Below are 26964 nucleotides of genomic sequence, written 5' to 3'. Positions count from 1 at the left end.
GAAGATATTTTTCCTCTGAGCAAAGACTTCTGTTGTGTAACTGGCAGTGATTGAGACTGTTACTTTTCTTAATACAGGAAAGTTGTGTGACCTTGGAATTCTCCTTGTCTTTGAGCACGTGGCATAACTGCTTTTGTTTCTTGCTTTTATTATTTAAAATAGGAATAATTATACTTGGTTTTGTGAAACACTTTATAGCATTCTTTAACCCAATCTGCTTTCACGTTTTTATTTCCTAAATTTACAGAATGGCAGACTACACTTTAAAAGAGTTCTTGCTTAGAAGGTGTAAACAGATACTTGCATTGCATCACTTCTGATGCAAGAATTTTCAGGAATGCAGATAACATGAAAACCATATAAGTAAACAGTTAAGCATTGTTAAGCTTTCTTGGGTACGTTTTCCAATTTACCACAAACATATAATTTCAGACATGACTGTTAAATAAGTCTTTCAATATTTTAATCTGTATTTCTTTTTTTTTAATAGTTGTGCGTCAGAGAAGGGAAGCAGATGCTGCTTTGTTTTCAGAACTCTACAGAAAACTTAGTTCACAGGTAGTGTAATAAATGTATACAGAGGAAAGAAGCTGAAGGCACATATTTGTATCCTTCTGTTGTTATAGGGTTGTTTTGGAGAGTGCCCGGGTCATTAACAATATTTTTACTGAGATGATTGAATACTGGAACAAGTTGCCCAGGAAAGTCCTAGTTTCCATCCTTGGAGACAGTCAAAGCCTTACTGGACACAGTTATGGACAACTTGTGGTAGACAGCCATGCTTTGAGCGGTGAGGTTGGACTAGACAATCTTCAGAGGTGCCTTCCAATCTCAACCATTTTGTAATTTTTGTTAGAAAGTTTGCAAGTTACTTTTTGTTTTACTATGAGCTATTTGCTGTTAATTAGAAATTAGTTGGATTTAATTAAATCAGAAGAGAATAAATGATAGAATTTTAGTTTGAGTCCACTTACACTAAGGGGCACTTCACATGAAGGAAGTAGCTCTGTAAAAATAAAGTGTTCATTTTATATGTAAAGCTGATTAATTTTCTTCTGGTTTATTTTACAGCAGTGCCTTGCAAGTATGTTGAATTTTTTTTTTTTAATCCAGGGTTCAGACATTCCTAATGCTTTTTTAAGTGTTCCAAGTCTTTAATGTTGAAGATAAGGGTTTGCAGACTTTGATGGTTTTACTAATACCAGTGTTAATCAAATAATACTGCACGTTGATATTCTGAAAAAAGCTGTTGTAATGTATAGAAAGCCCATAATATAAGAAGATAGATCAGGTGAAAGGGAGGAAAGATATGAGGATAGAAATCTAGCTAAGGTAGGTGGAAAATGACTGCTCCTAATCTGTTCTGGATTGTCTGTAAAACTGAGTATTTGGCAAGGCAGAGTATGATGGGCAGTAATAAAATAAGATTCCCAGTTTTCAATTGCACATACCTGATTTTTGACAGCAAAAATTAGTTATTGTAGAAGATGTCTTCTATACAACAGAAAATTTGTCCTTATTTTGCTCTTTATTTTAAGGAGAAATGTTTTTCTCCATTCTGCTTGTTATTAATGAATTTATGTATAGATCATGGCTGGGTTCTACAGGATAATACTAAGATTTTAAGATTACAGAAGAGATTTCCTGAAGAGTATGGATTATGGGAGGTGCAAAACCAAATTCTGACTAATCCATACTTAACTTACTCATTAGTCTGTTAGTGCTTGGAGCTAAAGGTACGGTGTAACTCTTCCTGTTTCTTAGCTAGTAGGTTTATGTATTACCCGCATTGGTTTGTGGAGTGAAGCAAGTGTCACTGGTTTGCAGACACCTGTTCCAGTGACCTCAGCCATTGGTTTCAGCTTCTTCTTGCATGTATTATATGCACGGTCTTGCTCTTTTAACACAGATTTTCTGGAATGTGTTTCTGTAGCTTACATACTGTGTTGTCATACCATTGCATTTGGCAAGCAACATAGTTGCAGAGCATCATGATAGCTGTAAATTTTGAAACAAAATGCCTTGTCTCTAATTATATAACTGGTTTTTTCTTCTGAATATGTAATACAAGCTTACATCAGCTATCATATTTTGCTGCCTGCTCAGATGCTTGAAGTTCCTTTAACCTTCCATCTCTTTTTTTTTTTCTACCAATTATTATTCAATCTGCTGTTAAGTGTATTACTAATGGTAGACAATCATTTCCACATGAACTTAGGGAAGGGCACAGGAGTAATATATGTTTATCAATTAAGTTTTTCCTTCCTCCAGCAATTTTCTTGAAAGCAACTAGGAGAAAAAACATTGACACAAGCTTTTTTCTAACTTCACTTCATCCTTTGCTCTAAAGAGAAAAGGCGATCAGTGCTTATCTTAGTTGCAGCTTGTCAGGAGAGCAAACCATACTTCTTGAGGCACTTAGAGTTGTATCCTGGCCAGCAGAAAAGCAGCAATGCTACTACTCCTTCTTCACCCGCTGTTAATGAGTTGCTGGATTAGTTACTTGCCACAAGTGTGATACCTCTGCTTTTTGCTTCTTGTTGACATCAAAGCAGAATCTGTTCTACATAATAATATAGAGCGTCTCCTCATACTCGTATAGAGCTTCAGTATGTTTGACTAGTGGGCTCTGTTCTGAAGAAAGAAAAGTTCTAAGGCCAAGATTCTTATACCGTGTAATATATACACACATAATGAATAGTTGCAGAGAAAGGGAAAACCAGAAAAAGCTAAGAATGAAAATGTGTTTTAAAAAGATAATTTCAAAGTTACTTTAAAAGTGCTTTTTGCAAGACTGTTAGCACTGAAATACATTGCTTCATAAGGGATGGAGTTTTTATTGAATTAAAGCTTCCTTTATATTCAACATTGCATAGCACTCCAGACCATAGCCTAATAAATATTGTGAGGGAACCTGTATGAGTTTCTTATACTGAGATTAAGTAATCAAATAAGTCAAATGTTCTGTGTCCTTGATCAGTTCAAAAGCATTAGTTGTAATGTGTCTCGTAACATGTGCATCTACAAGATTTTAGCATTTGGTGTTAACTCTTTGAAGTGTTCATGTTGTAGCTTGAGCTTTAGCATTGTTCTGTGTTCTGCTGGTGATCTTTCTGCTGAGATCTAAAGTTGCTGGGAGTGTTATTCTAACAGTCTATATTTATCTGTATTTTTCTGTTTGTGGGAGACTGTATTGTGCATTCCTCAAATTTCATGTTAACAGTGTCTCTAAAGCAATGAAAATGTTGGTAGCTCTCTTAAATAGCATTTAAAATAATAGAAATTGAAACCCTCAAAGGAGAGTGAAGGGGAAAGTGGAAAAAAGACAGTTCTTCACTTAAAATGATACTAAAAGTTTTCCGTCTTCACCTTTAGGTTAGAGTTGCATCTGTGTCTGAGATGTTTTAAATGGTGAGAATATATGGGGAACTGTGGTAAAAGATCAATTCTATGTAAACCTCTTTCTTGGTAGCTGTGAATTTTAAATTGAGTGTGCTTGCTGATCTCGGAACAGATGACAGTTCATTATTTGAACATGGTGGAGAAAATTAATAAAATTAGCAGTACAGCGGCTGCACTGCACATTCCCAGTTTACTCAAGAACGTGTCTCTGATTTGCTCTTATTTGCGTGGAAAATTGATTTACATATGTACCTATTAGGCTGGATAATTAAAAAAAATCCATTATTATAAAGAGTTAAACTAAACTAATTTCTGTTTGTCTTCATATTTTTTTACAGGGCATTTTGAAAAACAAATGGTCAATACTCTACCTCCTGCTTAGCCTTAGTGAAGATCCACGTAAGCAGTCGAACAAGGTAGGTGAGGAGACCAGTTTTTTTAATCTCTGAGAAATGGTCAATGTGTGTCACTTATTTAGGGTGTTATTAAGAGTCACTATCGAGACTTAACCAACACCTCAGGTTGTGTTTGTGGTGATTGTACGTGAGGCTGAAAGGAAGAACGCACTTGACACAACTATCTGCGTTTTTTTCTGTGATATTTTATATCAAGTAAATGTGAAATTGTGAGCAGTCCAATGTTTGTAGCTAAAGTTATGTTTTTTGTTAGATGGGTGGGTTTTTATTGTTTGCTTTCTGCTTGGTGGTGTAATGTCTGCTCACATGTTAATGAGTTTGAAATGGAGTAGGGAGGGCATAATTCCTCCTTTGGTTGCAGCTCCGTTAGCACCAAAGTGCTTGTTGCAGCTATTGCTAATAACAGTTTGCTGGCAAAAATAAGGTATATTGCTAAAAATGCTTTTGATCACTGTAAGGGACTTGCGTTTTTGCCATTATAACATCATTTTTTTTCTTTGCATAAACATGATCTGCAGTTACTGTTTGCGTTCTTGAGCATTACACTCCTCTTAACTAAAGACACAACTTAGAGCAACTCGAAGTTGTTTTATTCCTCCCTTTTCAAATCCTCTCCTTTTCAGGTATCAAGTTATGCCACACTTTTTGCTCAAGCTTTGCCACGGGATGCTCATTCAACCCCTTATTACTATGCCAGGCCTCAAAGCCTTCCACTCAATTACCAAGACCGCAGTGCTCAGTCTGCCCAGAGTTCTGGCAGCATGGGGAGCAGCGGGATCAGCAGTATCAGCCTGTATGCCCTGAATGGGCCAACACCAACTCCACAGTCACTCCTTCCTGGGTAAATTAAACTGTTTTACCTTATAGGTTTGGGAAAGACTAGAGATGATCTGGTTTTTGCTGGTTTTTTGTTTTCCCTCCCCCCCCCCCCCCCCCCCCGCTTATTTGTATGCTATTGGAAATTCCTCTATAGGTGCATAGGAACAGAGTTCTTAGCTGAACAAGTGCTGCCATTTGACCATGTGAAGCCATAAATGACTGGCCAAGTGTATCTATTCTTAAATTTAATCTTATCTATCTGCTTAACAACTGATGCTTTATTGGATCCACTCTTTCAGATTCTAGTGCCAAGTCATTTTCTAAATTTCTCAGTTATCAGAAACCCTTCAAAATAGCCTTTATCTTTCTTCTGTAAACATACTGGATTTAGAGTCCTCACTCAAACTCCTTTTAGAAAGCATTCCTAAGAGAGACTCAAATTAGTGGACTTAACATCTTCCATTTTCAAATAGGTGGCCTTTCTTACATGGTCTGACTTTCTTTTAAGTAGGTACGCAGTAGCTTGGCTGTGGTGCTAGAGCAGTGTTGTATTTGAGTGGACAAGGTGTTGGTTTTTTTATTTATACAAGAATTGATTAAAAAAAAAATTACCTAAAAGAAAAAAAATCCTAAAACACCTGCTGTTGAGCAGTAGTTTGTGTGTTCATACCAAGATGAATCTACATGTGGAGTAGAAACATTCAAGTAATAAACAGGTGAGATTTTCAATGAGTAAAAGCTGGCCATTGTAAGCCATAAGATGATCATGCAAGTATTGACTTTGTTAAATAAGCAAACACAGTAACATGCTCACAATCTGAGCTGTTATTGTGCCATTGTATATCACATTGTGTCAGCCCTGTTACAAAGCCTGACAGAGATGAACTGCACAGAGTCTTTGTTCTTTAGAGGGAAAATGAACGTGTTCATAGTCTGTGAGGGAGCGGTTCAAAGGTCTTTCTGTAATATTTATGTGGAAATACATTGCTTTGTAGAAGTTGAGTGTGGAAAGTGAACAGAATCTTGCAAAACTTGTAAATGTGAGGACGATACTTACTTGCATATCTGCTTCAGCCTTGTATGAAAATATCTTGAAATAAACCCTTTGTCCAAAAGCAATGGGGACATCACTTTTCAAGAAACGGTGGTTAATGCCTGAAAGACTCAAGAAAACATAATAAAAGGGGAAAAAAAAAATCATCTTAAGGGGTGCAGAAATGAGCAAAGCCCAGATACTTTGTCCTAACAGAAACTTGGTGGGTTTTGATTGGACCAAATTGCTAATATAATTTGAGTGTATCCTCAGCAAGTTTGCTGATGACACCAGGCTGTGTGGTGCTGGAGGGAAGGGAGGCCATCCAGAGGGACTTTGACAGCCTTGAGGAGTGGGCCTGTGGCAGCCTCATGAAGTTCAACAAGGCCAAAGTGCAACGTCCAGCACCTGCGTCAACGCAACCCCGGGCACAAATAGAGGTTGGGCATAGAGCAGATTGAGAACAGTCCTGAGGAAAAGGAATTAGGGGGTGTTGGTTGATAAAAAGCTCAACATGAGCCAGCAGTGTGCACTTGCAGCCTAGGAGACCAACTGTATCTGGGCTGCATCAAAAGAAGCATTGAGGGAGGTAATTCTCCCCTCTACTCTGCTCTTGAAACCTTACTTGGAGTGCTGTGTCCAGTTCTGGAGCCCTCAACACAAGAATGACATGGAGGTGTTGGAGGGAGTCCACAGGATGGCCACGCAGATGATCAGAGGGCTGGAACACCTCTCCTATGAAGCAGGCTGAGAGAATTGGGGTTGTTCAGCCTGGAGAAGAGAAGGCTCTGGGGAGACCTTAGAGCAGCCTTCCAGTACCTGAAGGGGCTACAGGAAAGCTGGGGAGGGGCTTTTTACAAGGGTATGTAGTGAAAGGACAAGGGGTAATGGCCTTAAACTGGAAGAGTGTAGATTTAGATAATATGAACAAATTGTTCAGTGTGAGAGTGGTGAGAAACTGGCACATGTTGCCCAGGGAAGTTGTGGCTGCCCCCTCCCTGGAAGTGTTCAGGTTGGATGGGGCTTTGATCAACCTGGTCTAGTGGGAGGTGACCGTGGCCATGGTAGGGGAATTGGAACTAGATGATCTTTGAAGGTCGCTTCCAACCCAAACCATTCTATGATTCTATAACGCAAATTTATGGAAATTTAAATTAAAATTTCTTTCTCATAATCAGAAAAAAGACACCAAATTGTCTCTTACTTCTCCTTCTCAACAACAGCAGGTGTGAAACAAATACAGAATCAGAGTAGATGCATTTTCAGCTTTATTTTGAGTTGAAGTTTGTTTTTTTTAAATACAGATTATTTGAGATAATTTATAGTACTCCTATTATAGAAATAATAACCAGTGCTGATACAACTGGATTTTATTGTTATTAATATGCTTTATAATACAAATACTTACTTGACTTTTTCAGTACCGGGTTTGTATGGTGTATCCAGGATGCACAAGGAGAGGATAACTTTTAAGTGAGGAACACTGGGGAGGACTGTGCCCCACAATGTAGTGAGGAAGTGGTAGACCAGGTTAGTGAGGAAAAGGTTCAGGGTCGTGCTCAAGAAAGACCTCAAAAAAAACATAGCAGGACGAAAGGGGGTCTACCCGAATGTGTGCACAAAAATGAGAAATATGGAGAGGACAGTCTTGTAGTGGAAGTTCTCAGACCTTTTCTGGAACATCATCACAACTTTGCTGGAGTGCCTACACACTAACATGAAATGTGAGGAACTGAGAAGGATAATTCAAGAGATCTCTGTTCAGTACCAGGGCTCTGATCTCACTGAGATCACAAAAACACGGTGGGATAGTTTATACCACTGGAGTGTTGTGGAGGGTGGTTATAGGCACTTGTGCTTAAGGGTGAACTTCTAGTCTTAACATTTTACACGTTTAAGGCTATTTTTGTGAGAAGATTTTGCAGGTTTGAGTGGGAGGGAAATTGGAGCTTACCTAGATGCTTCTCAATCTTGTCTTCAGGCACTTGATCCAAACTGTTCTAAACAGTAGAGCAGCATAAAAGTTAACTTTCCTCTTTCTCTACATTTCCTTTAGTTCTTCTTAAAATTGTAACTACAGTTTTAAGTAAAAACAAAACTTAAATATTTGTTGTTTGTTATGACTGTTGTTTATTATAGTTGACTTCACTTTTAGTCCATTTCAGTATATTTACACAGTTCAGTGTGAACACAGTCATTCTTTGATATGAGATAATTTTTGTGAAATTCATACCTCCTCCTTTTCTACAGGGTTTTTTTTTTTTTGAAAGTGTAAGCTTATAGAAGGCAACAATTTGCTTTTATGTTCTGCACCTTTTTATGGCTCCCTTACTAACAAAGCAGAACCCCCCAAAAAACTCACAAAAAAACCTCGTCCACAAAAACCAAACTCAAGCTCAAGACATTTTTCAGCTGTGCATTTTGCATACCCCAAGCCAGGTGATGGGTATAGAATGAAAAGGTTTTAAATACTTTTCTTCCATTTGTCCTTCTAGACAGTCCTATCAAGCTCCAAGTGTTGGAGATTGCCTCCGCCAGCAATTAGGGTCACGACTTGCATGGACTCTAGCCACAAACCAGCCTTCTTTACAAAGCACTACCTCAAAAGGCTTTTCAAATCCTGTCTCCCGTGGTGTGCCAAGGTCAAGGCGAGAAGGGGATACAAGTGGTGAGCAAAGATGGATTTGTTAAAGATAACTTTTTATAATAGTTATCTATATCCTTCAGTATTTTTAAATGATTTTGAAATAGCTTTCTAGGATGTTGATTTTTTTTTTTAGGAGTGTTTTGCTAGAAGGTATTCAATAAAATGATAGAGGTAAATGTGCATGACTAGTATATTTGGTCACAATCTCTTTGGCTGGTTGCTGATTTCTCTTTGCAATGATTGGTTTGATTGTTGTGTTCTTGTCTTCTTAAAAGACTGCCTTCGTTGCAGTGTTAGTCAGAATCAAGTGATTATGGTTTGTGAGTAATGATCACACTTCTGATAAAGAGTGCCTACAGGAAAGCTGGGGAGGGACTTTTTACAAGGGCATGTAGCAACAGGACAAGGGGGAATGGCTTTAAATTGGAAGAGCATAGATTTAGATATTAGGAACAAATTGTTCAGTGTGAGGGTGGTGAGACACTGGCACAGGTTGCCCAGAGAAGTTGTAGATCCCCTTCCCTGGCAGTGTTCAAGGCCAGGTTGGATGGGGCTTTAAGCCACCTGGTCTAGTGAGAGGTGTCCCCACCTATGCAGCAGGATTGGAACTAGATGATTTTTAATATCCCTTCCAACACAAACCATTCTGTGATTCTATGATGTTTTCCTTTAAATTAGGCCACTTCTTACAGTGGTTGTATTTGGAGCAATTGACAAAGCATATTGTCAATAAAATAAAAAATAGATAGATAAATATTACTAATTTATTTCCTTGATTAAGTGGCCCTAATATTGAAATTCATGCCTAGAGTATCTATTCTGTATTTACCTGGGTCTAAATAAAGAGAAATTGTTTAACATATATTCTTTGTGGCAATTGTGTAAGTTTCAGCCCTCTCTACTTGTACTGTAAAAGAGGGAGACTTCTGAATAAGAGAGCTAATGGCAGATGTCATCTTACAGTGTTATTACTCTCTGGCAAAGGAAGATAAGAGATGGGGGTTTTATGTAGTTTTTTTTTTTTAATAACTCCTATATAAATGAAGTGTGGGTAGTTGGAAGGTAAGGTACAGTCTGCCTGCCAGCCCCTTCATCTTTAAGTAATACTGTACAAAGCAACAGCTTGTAGACCAAACATGATTACATTTGTATATCTGAGCGCAGCATCTGGCATTTAGAACTTAACTTACAATGCTGTTGATGTGCAAGAGGATGTGTATGTAGGTATATGTATAATATATTTGTAAATATATAGTTTAGATACATTATAGATTTAATATATAAATATAGAAAAATGTTAAAAGTACATAAAAATCTATTGCTGTCTCGTACTTTTATTGTTCTAATTTCTATAAAGAGAAGTACAAACTTTTTTCATTCAGTCAGGCAGCACCTATGGCTTAATTCTTATGTGGGGTGAGTATAAGGACTAACAGTCATCTTAAGTGTAGTTACTTTTTGATGTGGAAATAGAACTGCATTCGGAATATAAAAGACTATCGTCAAGAAGATAGATTTCTATGAATGTTATATTTTTCTAGCTAATCAAAAGTGGTTTTTTTTCTTCTGAAGTTGTTTGCTGTTAATTGGACTTTTTCTTATTGCTGCACTTGAACAGACAGTATAATCAGTGGCATTGTATGGCTGATATTAATACTTGCGTTATTTACCAATCAAAGAAATGCACACTTGAATCTTCTACCATTTCACTTAAGAGTTCCTAAAAGGAACTAGTTACTCTTGTGCACATCTTAGTATTATAAGGGGTGTCTGTGCTTTAAACAGACTTGAAGTGATGTCTGATTTTGCCAAAATAAGAACAGAATTTATTTTTTGTTGATTTTGTTCTGGGAAAGTGGATTGTGGAGGAGGCAAACTGATGAGAGTAAGAGTGCTATCAAATTTGGGAGAAGCATGTTATATTGTGGCATCTCAATTTCTGGATAGACATTGTTGAAATTGTTTCATTCTTGGTATCTTAAAGAAAGTTACGAAAGCAGATGGTGCAATTTCATCCATAAAAGGTGGGAATAGTTGCAGTGGCTAGCACAGCACCTTTTTCAGTCTTCTGTTTCCTTTACTAAATATCCTAAATCTCAAACATAATCTAACCTCTAACAAGAAATATGATCTAGAAGCAAAGTGTGTTGCAGTAGCAAAAGCTTTACTAAATCTAAATTGTATCTGTCTTCAGAAATGTTATCTACACGCCTTTGTTTACCACTTCTATAGCCTATAGTCTTTTCTCTGAGCAGTGGCATGTGTGATTGAAAGTAAATTTTAAATGAGCAGCTCTTCCTTCTGGATTCGTTGTTGTTTTCCTAGCTGGATGTAGAAGAGGTTGTTCTTTAAATCCCATTTAACAACTTCAGCTCATTGTTTAAAGAAAGGTTAAATTATGATGATGCTTGCCTCAGAACTTACTCTGGTGATTGGATCTGAAGAGATAACAAATTTAGAACTGGCTCGAGTGTTGGTTAAAATATGACATGGCCTGTGACACACAAGGTGGCCTACTTGGAGAGAATCCCGGGTATCAGTAAAGGCAGGTAAAGGGATTCTTGGCCTTCCTGTCAGGTTGTTAAGAGGACTTAAAACATTTTTTACAGGTTATAAATACAGTCTTTCTCTTTTCTTTTTTTTGGCTAGGATTCTAAATGCTCTTGATGTTGTAATCGAAACTAATGTCCCAACAAATCTAAATACTGGTTGTTGTGTTTTGTGTTTGTTTTTTTCTCCTCTTTCTAGGCTCTGTTGAAATAACTGAAGCAAACCTTGTAAGAGATGTGTTGTATGTCTTCCAAGGAATAGATGGCAAAAACATAAAAATGTGCAATTCTGAAAATTGCTATAAAGTGGAAGGAAAGGTACTGTATGGTCACTTGTATTCATATGTGAGCAGAGAGGTATATGGGGGAAAAATAGCCATGAAAAATATGTTTAAAAGTTAAAATATTATCACAACTCCTTACTCTCCTTCTAGCTTGTTTTTGGTTTTGTTTTGTTTTGTACAACAGTGTAATTTCAAGAGTCCTAATTTAGAATTGATTGGGTAGCTTAGGTCCCAGAAAGAAACTGTAGCATTTCACAAGATGCAAATAGACTCTGTTAAGCCAGTACAAGGACTACTAAGTTATGGCTTAATTTGAGGATTTTTGTAATAATTTCCCCTCCCTGGTGTGTAAGAATGAATATAAAGCAGATGCATTATTATTAGATTAAATTTAATAGCCTGGGATGTGGGATGGGTGCTAGTTACTTCACGTTATGGGCTTGATTACAACCTAACAGTGATCAAATGGGATAATGCAGATCACCCAAGAAAGGACTGGTGATAGAACTGGTAATGCTTTCAACTCCTGTGGTTAGAAAATTCAGCTGACATGAATTTGAAGGAAGATGTCAGGTAGGGGTCAGAGGAACAGGAGAGAAGCCTGGGAGAGAGAAGATCTGGCTCTAAGGTGGGGGGAATGTTAAGCGTATTTGAAATGTGGAGGAAAACCAAAACAAGTGAGAGAGATTGAGTCAGCTGAGCGAAGAACAAAGTCATGGCACCAGCTGCTTTAGCATCTTCTCCTTATTCAGTATTTAGACAGTACTGCATCAGAGCTCAGTTTCAGCTAAGGTTTTAATTTTCTTGTTCAAATGGAAAGATGGTGCTTTTGATTTTCACTTTGTATTAATAAAACTTTATACTGTGACAATGACATAGTCCTAAAATTATGGGAGATTGATTTGGGGCCATTTTATGTGTTAAGAGCATAGCAGATGTATTGTCTTAATATTGATGATAACTAACTTCTTCTCCATGATAATAGCAAAAAGCAAAATATACAGTTATTCCTTCTGTAACTTTACAATGACATTTAGAGCTGTGTACTGGAGGCAAAAATGGGAAACTTGAATCTTGTTAAATCTGTTGAATCTTGTTAAGTCTGTTAAATCTTGTTAATAAACAGATTCTTAAGGATGTCATCTTCTGCACCTGTAGATGCTGCAAAGTTTGTAATTCCCCAACACTTGCACTGAGTTAATTACATTCCATGTATGTTAGATTATATAGGGCAAAGGAAAGGTAGCATAATAGATTTTTCTAGAGGAACGTGGAGGAAACTTAATCAGTGAATGCAAAAGTGCACTGTGGGTTTAATTAGTTTTCTGTGTGGTTTTCATTTTAAATGGGCTAGTTTGCAGTGGAAAACTGTTTTAGTTTGAACTCTTAATTCTTTTAATACAGGGAGTTTATTTAGATGGCTGTGTTCAGTAATGCTTTTTCTTAAGAACTTTGTGTCTTCAGTTGTTTTTGTGAATTCAGTTGTCTTCCATACTTCTTTTTTTGCTGATACTTGTACTGACTATAGGATCCAATGAAGATGAAGTTACTTTCCTGACTAGAGCTTCAGCTGGAACTTTTTCTGATGAACAAGGACCAAGATCATAATTCCTCTGTCTGTGCTGGCTGCATGTTAGGCAAAAAGTAGTCAAAGCATGTAGTTTTCCCTCAGCTGCACAAAGAAAATGTCATTGTATGCAATCTGTTTTTTCCAGAAAGAAACACATTTTCCAGCTGTTATTCTTGCCTGAATGTTTCCTAATGTCAATATTAATACTAGGTCTCTTGGTGACATTCAGCACAGTATAAGCTAGCAGCTTCAGATTTGATCTGAGAGATACAAATGTAATAACACTAAGCCAATTTGGCTTGTTTCTCATTTTATTTCCACGGATTTGTGTTGTACTTCATGCTTGTCGAGCACTCAAGTTGCAGAATTCTAAATAGTTTTTATGTCATCTCTTTGTTCTTAGCTGCAGGCAGAGTTTCTATATCCAGTCACACTCCTTTGGGCTAGAATTTACGCTATAGATATTGTTCAAGAAGCTAAAGCTGTGCCTGTATATATAAAAAAGAGGGGAAGGGACTGAGTTCTGGTCTTACAGCCAATTGTTATTGCCTTGTTCAAGCCCACACTGCTGTGACTAATGCTCTGTAGCTGATTTTTACCTTAGCAGATGCCTGTGCTGCTAGCTAAAAGGCTTAATGAATGAGCTTCATTTCTAGTTCTTTGGCAGACTGTTTTATGCTCTTCCTTGCGTTGGTTGGAACTGTTCCAGCTGACTCTCCAAGTTAAAATTGTCTGTAGAGGTGGGATAGGCCCAGTAGCTGTGGGCAAAAGTCAGTCGCTGCCAAACGTGTCAGTCAGATTGTTTTTCTTTGTCCAATAAGATTTTGAAAACTGGATGGTGGTGTTCTTGGGTAATGTGACAAAATGTAGTAGAAGCAAATCTCAGGTGGGAACAAGAGGAACAGTGTCTTATGTGTTGGTAATTTAAAGGAAGAAATGTGCTGGTTCAGGTGAAAATAGTAGTAGTAGTAGCTGTTAGCAGGGTGTTAGAACTAAGGTGGGCTTGCCGGGTAAGGTGAGATACCTGCTGTAAGAAAAGTAGAAACAGACTAGAAGAGCTCAGAGGGGTACATGATTAATTAGCTTCTAAAAGCTATTACTGGTGGATTTGACTTAAACTTGGAATTTGGATTCTGTAAGTTTTAGTTCCTGATACCTAGTCTGGCATTGGGTCATTTGTCTTCTGTTTAAAAATTTGTTTCACATTTAGTAGTCATTAATTACTGCTGTAGGTTTCTTCATTAGTTCCAGTCATTGACTTCTGAAGCTCTAATATTTTAAGTCCTCCTGATTATCAGGATAAGATGAAACATGATTCTACATCATAAAATTGCAGATTTCTTTTTTTTCTGAAGGCCTTTTTTGTTACTGCTGTAATTGTCTAATATAAAAAATGTATGAATACTGTTACATTAAGATTTCCAAAAGGGAAGATCACAAAGGTTCCCGCAGTTTGTTGCTGCTGCTTTTTCAACATTTGTGTGCATAAATTTCATACTAATTATATGGTTGCCTGCTTTTTGTTGGCACTATCTCTGGTGTAGAATGTGAAATGATTTTTTTTTTTAATGAATTGGCATGTTTTATGAGAAAGAGGGGCTGTCAGTAAGCAACAAGTATTAACATGGTAGATTTAACTTACAATCAAGTAGTTGTTTCTGTTAACTTTGTAGGTGAGCTTGTCCAAATCTCTCAGAGATACCACAAGCAGACTTGCAGAATTGGGATGGTTACATAATAAAATAAGAAAATACACAGACCAGCGGAGTTTGGATCGTGCTTTTGGACTTGTGGGACAGGTAGGTCAGCTAAAAGAATAATTTTGCTGCCATATATTTATCTTGTTTCACTGAAACTACTGAATAAAATGCAGTACTAGAATGATGTGAAATCTTTGGAGCTTGGATCAGTCATCCTTTGATTTAGTCCTTTTATGCATTGCCACTTTTGATATGGGTCACAGTCCGAAGGCAAGGGAGAGGCATTTGCTTTTGTTGGTTGTAAGGAGGCATTGCCCCTGTCATTTGTATCTGGGAGGTCTCACACATAGGTTCCTTTTCTTAATATAATTTTTTTTTTAATCATATTTTTAAGTGCCCATGCATGTTTATAAACAAAAGCATTGCTTAAATGAGATGGTAGCATCTCTGAGCTAATTAATCACCAATTCAGTTTTTAGGGTGACCTATGCAGGAGACCCTCTTGTCAGTTGATGTTGATGTTTGTGTGTTAATACCGCACTAACTTACATAAAATACAAATAGCCCATTATCTTCTGCCCTTTCTTTTGAATACAGCATCAAAAGAATGTCAATTTTTGTTTTTATAGGTTTCATCATCATGTCTAGTCTACAGTAACTTCACAGCTGCTATAATACCCAAAACCACATTTACTGCTAAGGCATTCCCGTTTCCTCTCACTTGCTCCCTCTGTAAAACTGGATATTATCCCTTCTGACTCGACAGAAATGTTATCATTGCCTCTAGCCATAACATCCTACCTAATCTGCCAAGAAATTGAAGTGCTTCTCCCTTCAATCTAATTTTTCTTAAGAGGTCAGTAGAGACACTGTAGTGCTTCCTACTTTTCTAATGTTTTATTCTGTTCCCTTCTGTCTCATTCCTAGTAACTCTTTTAGTTACATATAAATAATTATTTTTCTAGTGATCCAATGCTGATTTCTATGTTTTATGCGGTACTGCTACTTTACATGCATTTTCTTCAGGCTCTCCCCCTTATACCTCGGTGAAATTTTGTACCCTTTATCTCGTAGCTTCCTGCTTATGCTTATTTGTACTGTCTCTGGCTTTAATACTCAAGTTTACAGAAAGGGGAGAACTTTAATTCTTCAGTGAAGTATAATGTGCAATATCTTAGCTACCATATGCAGGTTTCAGATCCTGTCCAGAAGGCTGTGCAGTTAGTTAGCTGCATCTGCATAGCTCTAATGCTGTTAATTTAAATTGAGGCAGGCACTTCTGTATATTTCTAGGACATAAGTGTAAAATAAGAACATGGATTCTATTCCTGCTGTGTCAGTATCTGGGCAAAGGGACTGTACCTTTGCTCTTCATGGCTTTTACAGCTGACAGTTTCAGAAGCTGCACACTGTGCATTAAGAATTTCGCACAATAATAGGTGCATTCTCTAAAACATCTTTTGTGTAATGTTTTAAAAGAATGGTTGCATAAACCCCTGTTTAAACAACATGTAGGATAAGATGTCTGTCACCTCTTCTGTTACTCACCTGGTGACTGTTTTTACTGCTTAAAATGTCAAGCATCGACAACTATTGGTAGAGATATAATAATAAACTACACTTTAACATTATATTCTTTTACCTTTACTGATTAGTAACTAAGTTCTAATTTGTTGTCAGGAAGCAAAAAAGAATAGTCAGCAATTAAATATAACTTGCCTTATATTTTGACATCTTGCCCATCTAGATCCAGTTGAGGTCGTGGGCATTTAGATTTTTTTTTAATTTTTTTTTTTTTTTTCTCTTGAACAAGCATTCTGTTTCCTTCCTGAATTCTCTTTTGCTGTACATCAAATCAGAATTCTAGGATAATGTCCAGTTTTTCATAACAATTTGGGAAGCAAAAATTTGTAATGCAGGAATTGACGTTGAATGTAAATTTTAACTTTTAAAGCTTCTCTGGTAAGTTGACAGCCAGTTAGATCTTAAGTCCTTCTGGCTACTAAAGTCTGTGGTTATTGTTCTCACTTTTTGAGTAGATGTGTAGTGCCTTTGAATGTTTTCTTGGAGGTTCTACTCTGGCCTCTATATTGGCAAGTGCTACTTTAATAGGTTTAAAAATGTACCGAAGAAGCAAGTGAGAAGAAATTAAAAGGGGGGTTACACATAAGGGGATTTCGTTTTGACCTTCAGTATCCTCTGGAATAAAATGAATTTCAAATTTCTTTCTAATCTATAACATTGAGTTGAAGAAACGAACCTTCTTTAATTATGAAGGATACAATGGCAAGATTGATGTTTTGTTGGTTTGTTGTTTTTTTTTTTTTTCCTAGGCTTCTTAGCCTCTTAGCAGGAAAGAAGATTTATTTTCTCCTTGAGCTTGTAGTAATTTCTCCCTTGTACATACTCTGTTGAATAAATATTTTAGTTTAAGCTTTTGTATTCTTTTTATGTGAGGTTTTATTTATTTTTTCCAAATTACTTTGACTGTGATGATCTTAAAAGGGGGTGAGGGGAAAGCCCTGGTGAATCTCTTGTTTAAAAAGTGCATTAAAATAGATATCAAGATCATCAGCCAAGGATTGGTTAAGAAATCGGTTCTGAAGATTTTATGTGTGCATGGAAATACTCTTCAAAAAGCCAAATAACCAAATATTTTAAAAAAACAAACAACTGAGAAGTGCTTAAAGTCCAAAACTATTCAACTCACTCTGAAATTAATGAGCCGTGTTTTTAATTTGGTTTTAGAAAATGTGTGAGTTTTTTTAGTCTGTATGTTAGGTTAAGAACTTTACAAAAGCAAAGCAAATCCCAGAACCCCAAACCATAGAAAACTATTGGTGTAGTGAATAAGTATTCTTTCAGGAGTTGTTTTCAAAATCTGCCTTTATATATTTGTTCTTAACCAACCCAAAGTAGCTATGCTTAGAATTGTTTTACAAAGAGGGATCTTTGCTTTGGTTCAGACTTGTTAGCTTCTGAACGTTTTACGGATTTCTTGGGGTATTCCTAGTGTTATTAATTTATTCCTAATCAAGCGAAGAATTGTATACAACTCTCTATTTATAAAAGCCCAAAATGTAGAGTACTTAATCCAGCATCATTTACTGGGAGTTGTCTTTTATGAGCATTGTGTTTTCTTGTTCATGTCATATAATCTGTACGGCAAATACAATGATGCTTACCTAACTTCTGTGTTGTGTTATTAGAGGCCTTCCTGAAATTGAAGCTCTCTTATTTACTACATACTTTATTTAATGTAATCATTAAATAAATGTTTTTCTGGGTCATGTTATGATTTGCACATCCCTGTGGTAATTATTACTGTCTATTGGAGAGTTATGCTTGTCATAATTTAATCTGTTGATAGCATTAAGACAGCAAAAGACAGAAAGCTACTTGATAATGCTTATAAAGGCCTGTGCATCTCTTAGGGAAGTAGTTGTACATTGGCCGTATTTCTAAGAGTTGGCTTTTGTGATGAAACCTGTAGCTTGATTTAGTTTAGGAAATTTCTAGCTACCTTCTCATTGTGGTGATAGGATTATTCTAGATTAAACCAGGAAGATTTTTCCTGATTATTATTTTTTTTCTTCTTTTTTCTCCTCTTTCTGTTACAGAGTTTTTGTGCAGCCTTACATCAGGAACTTAAAGAATACTACCGACTTCTATCTGTTTTACATTCTCAGGTAAGCTAAGTGGTTCTTATTTAACTTTCTTACTTTGCTTTATGTTACCTGAGTATCTCCTAAAAAGGTATACCCTTTAGAAAGGGAAGGGTGTACAGCAATTTCTATTGTCAGTGGACACAATTCTCTCTAACTTATGTTTCTTACTCTTTAGAGGCATGTACCAATGCATATTTTTCTCTTAGAAATTTTGTTATTTGATGTATTAAATAAGCAAGGAATATAATGTGTATATCTAAGCCTCTGTCCCTTTTTAGAATAATTTTTGTCAGTTTCATCTTGTGTGATATCTTTATCATTCAAGTCCCAAACAGCATGACACACCTTGGAATGGAAGAGAAAAAAAAATCTTTGTTTCAAGCAATGCATGGTTTAGCAGCTAGTAACAACATTTTTGATGTTTTGTTCTGTGTGGGGCAGTTTGTTGCAAAATTTGTTGCCTTAGCATGTCAAGGCAAAAGACCATATCAACAGTTTGAAAAAGTGATTATACAAATTAATGAAAGACAGCTCTGTAAACTGCTATTACAAGGGCTGAGCAAGGATGTATCCTCTGACATCCTGAGTGCTGCACCTGGGTTGCAAGGAGCCTAAAAGGGACAGACTGCAGCAAGGCATCAGATTTGCTTGCCCTTCTGGAACATCACTTCCTTTTGTGATTACTGCAATAGAGCAGTAGTCCATCCAGCTAGGGTTCTGACATGATGGCATTTCTTATTTTTTATAATTGATGGAGCAGGAGGCTTAAAGAAAGAAGTCAGCATTTTCAAGACTTGTGCCAAATTATCCCAGAAGTGAGCTTGGTGACTTGTCAATTTTAAAATAAAAAGTGATGGAAAAGAATCTGCTTTTTTGAAAAGCGCTTTCTTACAAAATTTTACATCTTAATTGCTTGAAAAGAAGAAAATTGTGTCATGGAATTGAATGAATGTTGCATTCTTATATTCTGGAGGTCATACATGCTGCCAGCTTAGGACTTGTTAGCAGTTCAGTCATAGTAGTATGGAACAAAAATTTCAAAGGGTTCTACATTGTCTTTCTCTCTCTGACTTTATGACTTCAGAGCTTCCCCCAAACAGGTCTCTTCCTCTGAAAGTTTTTCAGGGTGTACTGTGTACTATTCCATAGGCTTTTCAGGTCTTCTCCTTGCAGACTGGTTTCAAACTGTCAGCCCCTTTAAAAATGCACTTCTGTGAGGAAGATAGCTTCCCTAAAGAAAAAGGCCAGTTCTTGCACATATATCTCTCATTTCCAAACAAAAAATACATGGACCTAGGAGCATTCAGAAGCTAATGATCTTAAGGGCCTGTAAGGCTGAGCCTGATGTGGCTACACTGGTCTGATACAAGCATTTGTTAAAAAATGTGCTGCATGTGGAAGCACAGAGTGAATTGGTTGTAGCATACAGGAAACAGTGTCTTCTCTAAGAGTGTATCTGCTGGGACTGCTTTAGGAACTCGCTTCTGTATTCTTAGGTTGTATTCTTGTCCTGCTTACCCCATCTATACTTGTATAAGATGTGCATTTGCATCTCAGATGCAAATATTTGGGGTTTATTTTCTGTAGTGTTGGAAGATTCATGGTAGTCACTTGTGACAGATTTTTCTTAGAACTTTTGATGTTGTTGTGTTTTTTTGTTTGTGTTTTGTTTTGTTTTCCCAAAGGTAGCAATTCCTTAATCTTGCTACATATCTAACATAAATTCCAATGGCTTCTGGAGGAAGACATTGAACAGAATGTCCCATGTTGAACTACAATAAGCTGGATGTACATTTAGAGAAAATTTAATCTCCTACTCCCATCCTTTCCTTTAATTTTTTTTTTTATTCTTTTCTGAGCATCCCTTTGGCCAGTACTGTCTGTCTTTCAGGATCTCTGCTCTCTTTTCCTTTATTCTTCTCTCCTTTTTTGACTATCACTTTGCTTTCTTCAACTTCTAGACCTTTGTCCTCTGTCTGCTCTATTCTACTTGTGTCCTTTCACCTGCACTTGATTCTTTTATTTCCATTTGTGTGGCTCTCAGGTTTTGGCTAAGTGATTTTATGAGAGAACATGTAATAGTGGGTATTTCAAGTGTATTAGTAGAAAGCCGACTTCAGAACAAAAATTATGTAACAACAGTTCTGCTTTAGTTTTGCCTGTTTTGTTCCTTGATATGTCTTTCTGTTTCTAATTTGAGCAGTTGCAATTGGAAGACGATCAGGGCGTGAATCTGGGACTTGAGAGCAGTTTGACACTTCGTCGTCTCCTAGTCTGGACATATGATCCTAAAATAAGGTTAAAGACCCTTGCAGCACTTGTTGATCACTGTCAAGGTCTGTTTAACATTAATATAATATTTATGGAGAAGTTGTATGACTTAGAGTGGTTGTACATGCCAAAGGTGGATATCAATAATGTTACTGTTGTGGTTTTTTGGAAGATTTTGAGTGACTAATCGGAAGGATTCTTTCAGTTTTAGCAAAAAACTGATGAATCATAGTGCTGTTTTGATTCACCTAAACTTTTTTTTTTTAACTAGAATGTGCTCGAGAAAACCTTCAAATTTTAAGCACACACTTTTCATGCTGTTTTCAATTATTCACTTTTGGTCATCTTTCAGAGAATGTTACACTATGGGGAAAAAACCACTAACACACTATGAAATGGTTGGCTTGGTCTGTTCACTAGGCATAAGTATTATGCTATTACTCTATATATAGCGACATAGGAATGATTTGCATGTTGTATGCAGATTCATGGGAAACAGTGAAACTTTATAAATCTGCAGATAGTGCAATTCACAAGAAGATGTTGAGGAGTGGTGCTGGAGTTGGCCATAACTTTGGCCCACAGCTGACTTATGCTTCTCCCTGAGGGTACTTCAGCTTTGCTGTCTTGGAAAATAAATGGAGATTATGGCCTTTGGGAAAGAGCATCTTAACCAAAAAAGCTTACAACTTCTGTTTTACCTTGATTATCGGAATTGGTAACAGTTTTGAAAAGAATGAGCTTTGCTTTTAAGACATTCATGAAAATTTGGAATGCTACATCCTGTGCTGCATGGAACTTTTTAAGCTGTGCAGCATAACACCAAAAGAAGAGCTAGATTATTTTGTTTTTAAATTTTTTTTGGTCAGCTTCTTACCTTTCAACTGTAAAAAGGAAATATTGCCCAAAGGAGCTATTGGGAGGACTATAATCAAGAAGCAGGAAAGATGTGTTTGTCTTTATGTATGCACACAGAACTTCTGAGAGTCAAATACAGGAGAGAAGGCAAACACCAAGGCTTCTGTAATGCTTTCTGGTGGGGCCATGGGGAAGAAAAAAAGCATAGTCAAACTGTGTGTGATAATGATGTTTCAAGGTTTGCATTTCTCCAAGCTACCATAAAGTAGACAGAATATGGTGTGAGAAAGCTGTGCTTAATGCTTCAGTGAGATTAATGATTCATACCTTAAAACCTAAAAATTCCCTGTCAACATTAAAAACTGTACTTTTGCTACCTTTTAGAATTGCTTGTTGAGCAAACTCTGAGTGTCATATGACTAGATAAAATCAAAGGTAGCTTAATGTAAGTGTGGTGTATATATTTTTCCTTCATACATTTCTGTTAATCTCCCCTATCATAGGAAGAAAAGGGGGTGAGCTAGCCTCAGCAGTTCATGCCTATACTAAAACAGGAGATCCCTACATGAGATCTCTGGTTCAGCACATTCTTGGCCTAGTATCCCATCCTGTACTGAATTTCCTGTATCGCTGGATTTACGATGGAGAGCTGGAGGATACATACCATGAGGTAATCTGTGTGGTACAATAAATGGTTCCTCTCTGTTTGCTTTGTGAGAGTATAATCTATAGGAAGCTTAGAGGAGAGTTTCAGTCGTCTTCTCTGGATAGAAGCTCACCTGGATGCAGTCCTGTGTAATGTGCTCTAGGCGATCCTGCTTTAGTAGGGGGGGGTTGGACTAGATGATGTCTAGAGGTCCCTGCCAACTCTGGCAACTCTGTGAGTATGTGATTCTGTGAAAAGGAGACTGTGATGGAAACATACAACATGAGTAAGCAACATAAACAATAAAGACACGAAATATGACTCCCTGTGTGGATTCAGTCAGCGTGATGTCTGGAGGTTGCAGTGATGCAGTATTTTGTCTTTAATGAATTATATGCTGGGTCTGTTTAGTAGAGGCAGAATGGTGGGCTAGCAATAGATTCTTGCTTCTGAAGAGAGACAAAGTCATCTCCCTCTTTTCCTACTTAGTGTAACAATAGTAATGTATACAAAGTGCTTTGCAGCTCTTTGGAATAAAAGCTTCATATTTGGAATAAAGTTGAGAATATTGTACTCTTAACTACCTGCTGTTATCCTCAGCTTCATAAATAACTGATTTGTCAAATTGTGTAGAGCAGGTTTATGGTTCCAGAGTTCCTCTAAAACCTATACAATGTTATTCTGTAGTCTTTAGCAGCAAGCTGTAGTAACTGTCCCTTTTCTTCTTAAAAATGTTTTTATGCTTTTTACACTCTTACAGCTTTTTCCTGTCTCCAATCAGTACAGGCTTGTTAAAGTGAGATTTTTTTTTTGGTTCCAAGAAGTGAATGAATCATATTTAAAAAGGAATTGAGCACTTCTGAGACACATCTGAGTAACTTAACCTGAGTATAAAAATACACTGATATTTTTTTTAAGCTGACCATCTGGGTCTAAAGTAAAATGAGTAAAAATATCACTCACAACTGATCTTTAAGGTCGCGTTAGGAGACTTGTGTAAAATTTCTATGAATCTTTATGGCTAGAAGTGCAAAATGGGCTTTTTTCCTTAGCTATCCCTCAGGCTTAGTCTCATCTATAGTCTATTGTATTCTGTTTCAGTTGGAAGGGACCTATAATGATAATCCAGTCCAACTACATGACCAATTCATGCTTTAACCAAGTTAAAGCAAGCTGTTAAGGGCATTGCCCAAATGCCTTTTAAATACTGATGGACTTGAGGACTGACCACCTCTCTAGGAAGCCTGTTCCTGCATTTGACCAGCCTCTTGGTAAAGAAATGCTTCCTAATGTCCATTTATAAGGTGTTGTCTTTTTTTGCTTTTTATGTAAGTCATTACCTTTCAACTCCTTCTTTAAAAATTTACATGTGCACTCTAAAAGTGTTCATGATACTGAAAATCATTTGGATGTGGTATACTGTAAGCTGCAGTTTTCATACCACAGACACGGTTTTTTAACAATGACAATTGACAGTTCTTGGTGGAAATGGTATTTGGAGGCAGTGAAAAAAGGTTCTTGTACAAAAACTGATGTGTTCGTTTGACAGGATGAGGACAGAATCCTTCCACAAGTCATTTTAGCAAAACTAGCCATGAGGATTTAGTTTTTTACAAATGAAAGTGTTGGTTTGTGTGGAGCTGAGAAACCTTAGCTTTTGAGCATTAGTCCAGTTGCAGGATTTCTTGGTGGGGTTTTTTCTTCAGTTCTGCATCTGTTAAAATAGGAGCAAACCCAAAAGGGCTTAAGTGAAAATAGAACCAGCAAAATAAAAGCATATTAAATTTACATTCTGAACTTTATCTTCTCCCCTACCTGTGTAACTAATTGCCTCAAAAATGCTACACACTTCTGTCTTTTCTAGTGGATATTTCACAGAGAGTACATTTTATTTTACCCTGTGGTACTTAAGGTTTTATAACATACAGAGGAGATGAAATTATGTGAGCTGAGTTCATATTGGTCAAGATAAATATTTACGTATCAATTGCCAGGACATCTTTACATGTTATCTATGGACATTTTTTTCCTTTTTTAGTTAAAAGAACAACTCAGAAATATTTTTCAGCTTTCTGAATACTGAAGTGAAATATGAACAGAGAAAGTTTGCATTCATCTTTTAGTTTTAATATTTATTTCAATCTACAGTTTTTTGTAGCTTCAGATCCTACAGTTAAAACTGATCGACTGTGGCATGACAAATACACGTTGAGGAAATCAATGATCCCTTCTTTTATTACAATGGAGCAATCCAAAAAGGTATGTTGGCTCTATACTGCTGCTTAGATTTCCATCAAGAAAATAACAGTCCAAATTAACAATAAGTCATCTTGAGAATAGCTACATTAATAAAATTGTTTGCAGAGGAAGACTCTAAGACTTTTCTTTCTGATCTCTTAACTGGAGAGAATCAGTTTCTAGAGATATCAAGGAAGGAGAAGTTTGTGTTGAAAACCTCATCGTTAGTACTGAAGTTCTGGATTGCTGCAGCTGGGATCGTGAAGCTAAGAGCGTGGAAAGATGAGAAAATATCTTGTTGTCTTGGTGGTTGTGGGTGGCTTTTTTATTTTTGTTTTATTTTTCTTATATGCAAATGACTTTGAAAAATGCTTTTGCACTTAGGTCCTCCTAATAGGAAAATCCATAAACTTCTTGCACCAAGTTTGTCATGATCAAACTCCATCCACAAAGATGATTGCTGTGGCGAAGTCTGCGGAGTCTTCAAAAGATGGTAGAGTATCTGTGTTGGTCAACTTCTTCGCTTTGAACTGAGACCTGTCTGTAAAATAAGTAGTTTAGACTGCAGACTGATGTTTTGGATAGTGGCGTGGAAAGAATACAAAAGTCCCATCTACCTTAAAATAAAGGTGTGTTAATGGATACTTGCATTTTAAAAAAGATGTATGAAGATGCGTGTGAGTAATTTTCTTTTCCTAATTTGGTAGGTTTGGTGGATGGTTGTTAATGTACTGGGTTTCTGAGTGAAACCAGGCATGATCTACCTGCTTTCAGCTGAGTTTTGTTGGGAGGGATACAATAGGAGAATGGATATTCTTGAGTGCTGCAGCAAGAATTTAATGCTTGTGACTTATACTCCATCATATGATTCCATAAAAATACTGAACTAATTCTGTGATTTAAAAAGTAATAAGCCATTAGTGGTAACTACAAGAGTAAGCAGAAAACCAGGCAGAACAGAAGCCTTTCATACATGCATTGTACCACTATCATATGTTTGAAGACAGTGAAATTCTTTTTGAAGATTACTTAGAGCTGGTGTTGCCAGCTGTTGAACGTTAAACCAGAGCTTAAATATCAGAATTCCTTCAGATTATTTCTCTCTATTTAGAAGATATTTCAGTTTTAATTAACTAGGGGTTATATACCATTTGCAGTTATTATCTGGTGGCATATTTTGCAAGGAAGTTAGCATTGTTATGATGAAATACAGTAACAATAAACATGTACCACAATAATATTTTATGTAGAGATACTTAACAAATAAGTAAGGTAATGCTTAGGATTCTGCTACTTCTGGGAGAAAGGAAAACTTGCTTTCATTTGGTGAGGGTGGTATTTTACTTCAACTTCTTTTTATAATGCATTTAATATATCTGAGAGTCTAATTGTTAAGATGTAGATCACTGGTATAATTTCTCTGCTATTTTCTACATAGTTTTTACAGTGATATGATGGTAGTATAGCCAGATTTTCCTAAGACAAAAATTGTCTAACCATTTGGTTTTCTGTCAAGTTACTTACTTAATTCTCTTACAACATCCTTCTTTTCACTTTTTGACATCTTGTATGGTATCTTTTCTGTTATTTCTCTTCTCAAATATGACTTTGAAGTTACATATAATAATCCCACAAAACCAAGCTTTATCTTTTTTTCTTTTTCCTCCAGATTAACCTTGGATTAGTTTTTATATTAACTCTTCACAGTATGTACTCTTAGCATGAGTACCTCAATGAATGGTGTTTTAATAATAAAATCTCACTCACGTCTGCAAGAATATTTGATACTGTGATTTTTGTACAATGCGCTCTGCTTGCCTAGTGAAAGATGTGCTTAAATGTGTGGAGAGGAATAGGGGTGAAGTGGATAAGGGCTGTAAATGTGTTTGAACCATCATCTTGTCAGCTACTCTTGAAAAAGGCAAACACATCCTTTGGGTACACTACTTTTACCACTTTACACAGTATTTACGGCTATGCTTTTCCAATTTTTTTTGTAGTTTGCACTTGTGTTTCTCTCTCCTTAGTTGAATTGAAGATGTGCACAAATATATTATGTTGGGGATGAGAGCTTCAAAGCAAGTAGTTTATCTTAAGTGCTGAGAATACTGGCTTCAGAGAGAAGTGTAGCTATAGAAATGGATGTTAACCACTAGATCTGCAGTGTGCTGAAGAAGTGCTGAGGTTATGGTTTGCAGGCGAAGTACCTCATGGTACTACTGCGCTGCCTTAGTTCTGCACAGAACTGTGCTTCCTTTTAGGGCATTTTACCCATTCAATCCAGAAAGAACATTCTGCATCAGTGATGTTGGAAATCCTGTCCTCCTTGTTTGTGTGATCTGAGAATATCTTCGGAGTCCCTTTAGAGGATTACTGTTATAGTAAGCTGATGGAAAGCTAGTATGCCAGCCTGAATTCTTCTCGTTTTGAATCTCAGCGTTTCATAGGTTTGGCTGTATTTTTTATTTCTTTGTGTTGGAACTTTAACTCTCATGTTTCTTTTTTGTTTCAAAGTTCAATTAATCAAGATGAAAAAAATGTCTGAGTGTATATTAAAAAAAGGAAGTCAGGGATACAGAACAGGAATTGATAATCTTGCCTGCCAGGGGATGGTAGCAGACTTTTGGGGAAGGGCAGTGAAGAAGGCATATAAAGTGATCCTAATTCCAGTCTCTAGCTGTCTACAGTTTGGGAAATTCTGGACAGTAGAGGTTGAAGCTAACCTCGGAGCAGGCAGTGCACTGTCTTCCACTAATTTGGTACCTGGATCTTATTTTTTTTTCTTTTGAGCAAAGTGGAACTGTATCATTTAGTGATGAAGCAGGTCTGAAGCTTACAATAGTTGGCAGTCCAGTGTTTGGGT

At 36.7% G+C, this 26964-nt stretch overlaps 1 protein-coding gene across 5 annotated transcripts in view; it reads left to right on the top strand.

The window, feature by feature from the left end:
- Positions 1 to 26964, top strand: part of TUBGCP3 (tubulin gamma complex associated protein 3) — a 47153-nt gene that overhangs the window by 10413 nt on the left and 9776 nt on the right. For 3 of the 5 annotated variants that reach the window (XM_051617727.1, XM_051617701.1, XM_051617738.1), the window contains exons 3-13: positions 491 to 558; positions 3741 to 3818; positions 4442 to 4659; positions 8166 to 8338; positions 11066 to 11184; positions 14394 to 14519; positions 18041 to 18109; positions 20289 to 20424; positions 21721 to 21887; positions 24012 to 24122; positions 24486 to 24594. In XM_051617727.1, coding sequence (XP_051473687.1) covers positions 4580 to 4659; positions 8166 to 8338; positions 11066 to 11184; positions 14394 to 14519; positions 18041 to 18109; positions 20289 to 20424; positions 21721 to 21887; positions 24012 to 24122; positions 24486 to 24594 — 1090 coding nt within the window. In that variant the 5' untranslated portion in view covers positions 491 to 558; positions 3741 to 3818; positions 4442 to 4579. Of the gene's footprint in view, positions 1 to 490; positions 559 to 2565; positions 3412 to 3740; positions 3819 to 4441; positions 4660 to 8165; positions 8339 to 11065; positions 11185 to 14393; positions 14520 to 18040; positions 18110 to 20288; positions 20425 to 21720; positions 21888 to 24011; positions 24123 to 24485; positions 24595 to 26964 lie in introns of those variants that run through there. The other 2 variants (XM_051617709.1, XM_051617718.1) reach the window with 2 other exon arrangements.

This window comes from Apus apus, chromosome 1, assembly GCF_020740795.1.
Source record: "Apus apus isolate bApuApu2 chromosome 1, bApuApu2.pri.cur, whole genome shotgun sequence".
In the NCBI taxonomy this organism is placed as follows: domain Eukaryota; kingdom Metazoa; phylum Chordata; class Aves; order Apodiformes; family Apodidae; genus Apus; species Apus apus.
Note: the sequence above shows the minus strand (reverse complement) of the source record. Positions and strands in the feature narration are given on the sequence as shown.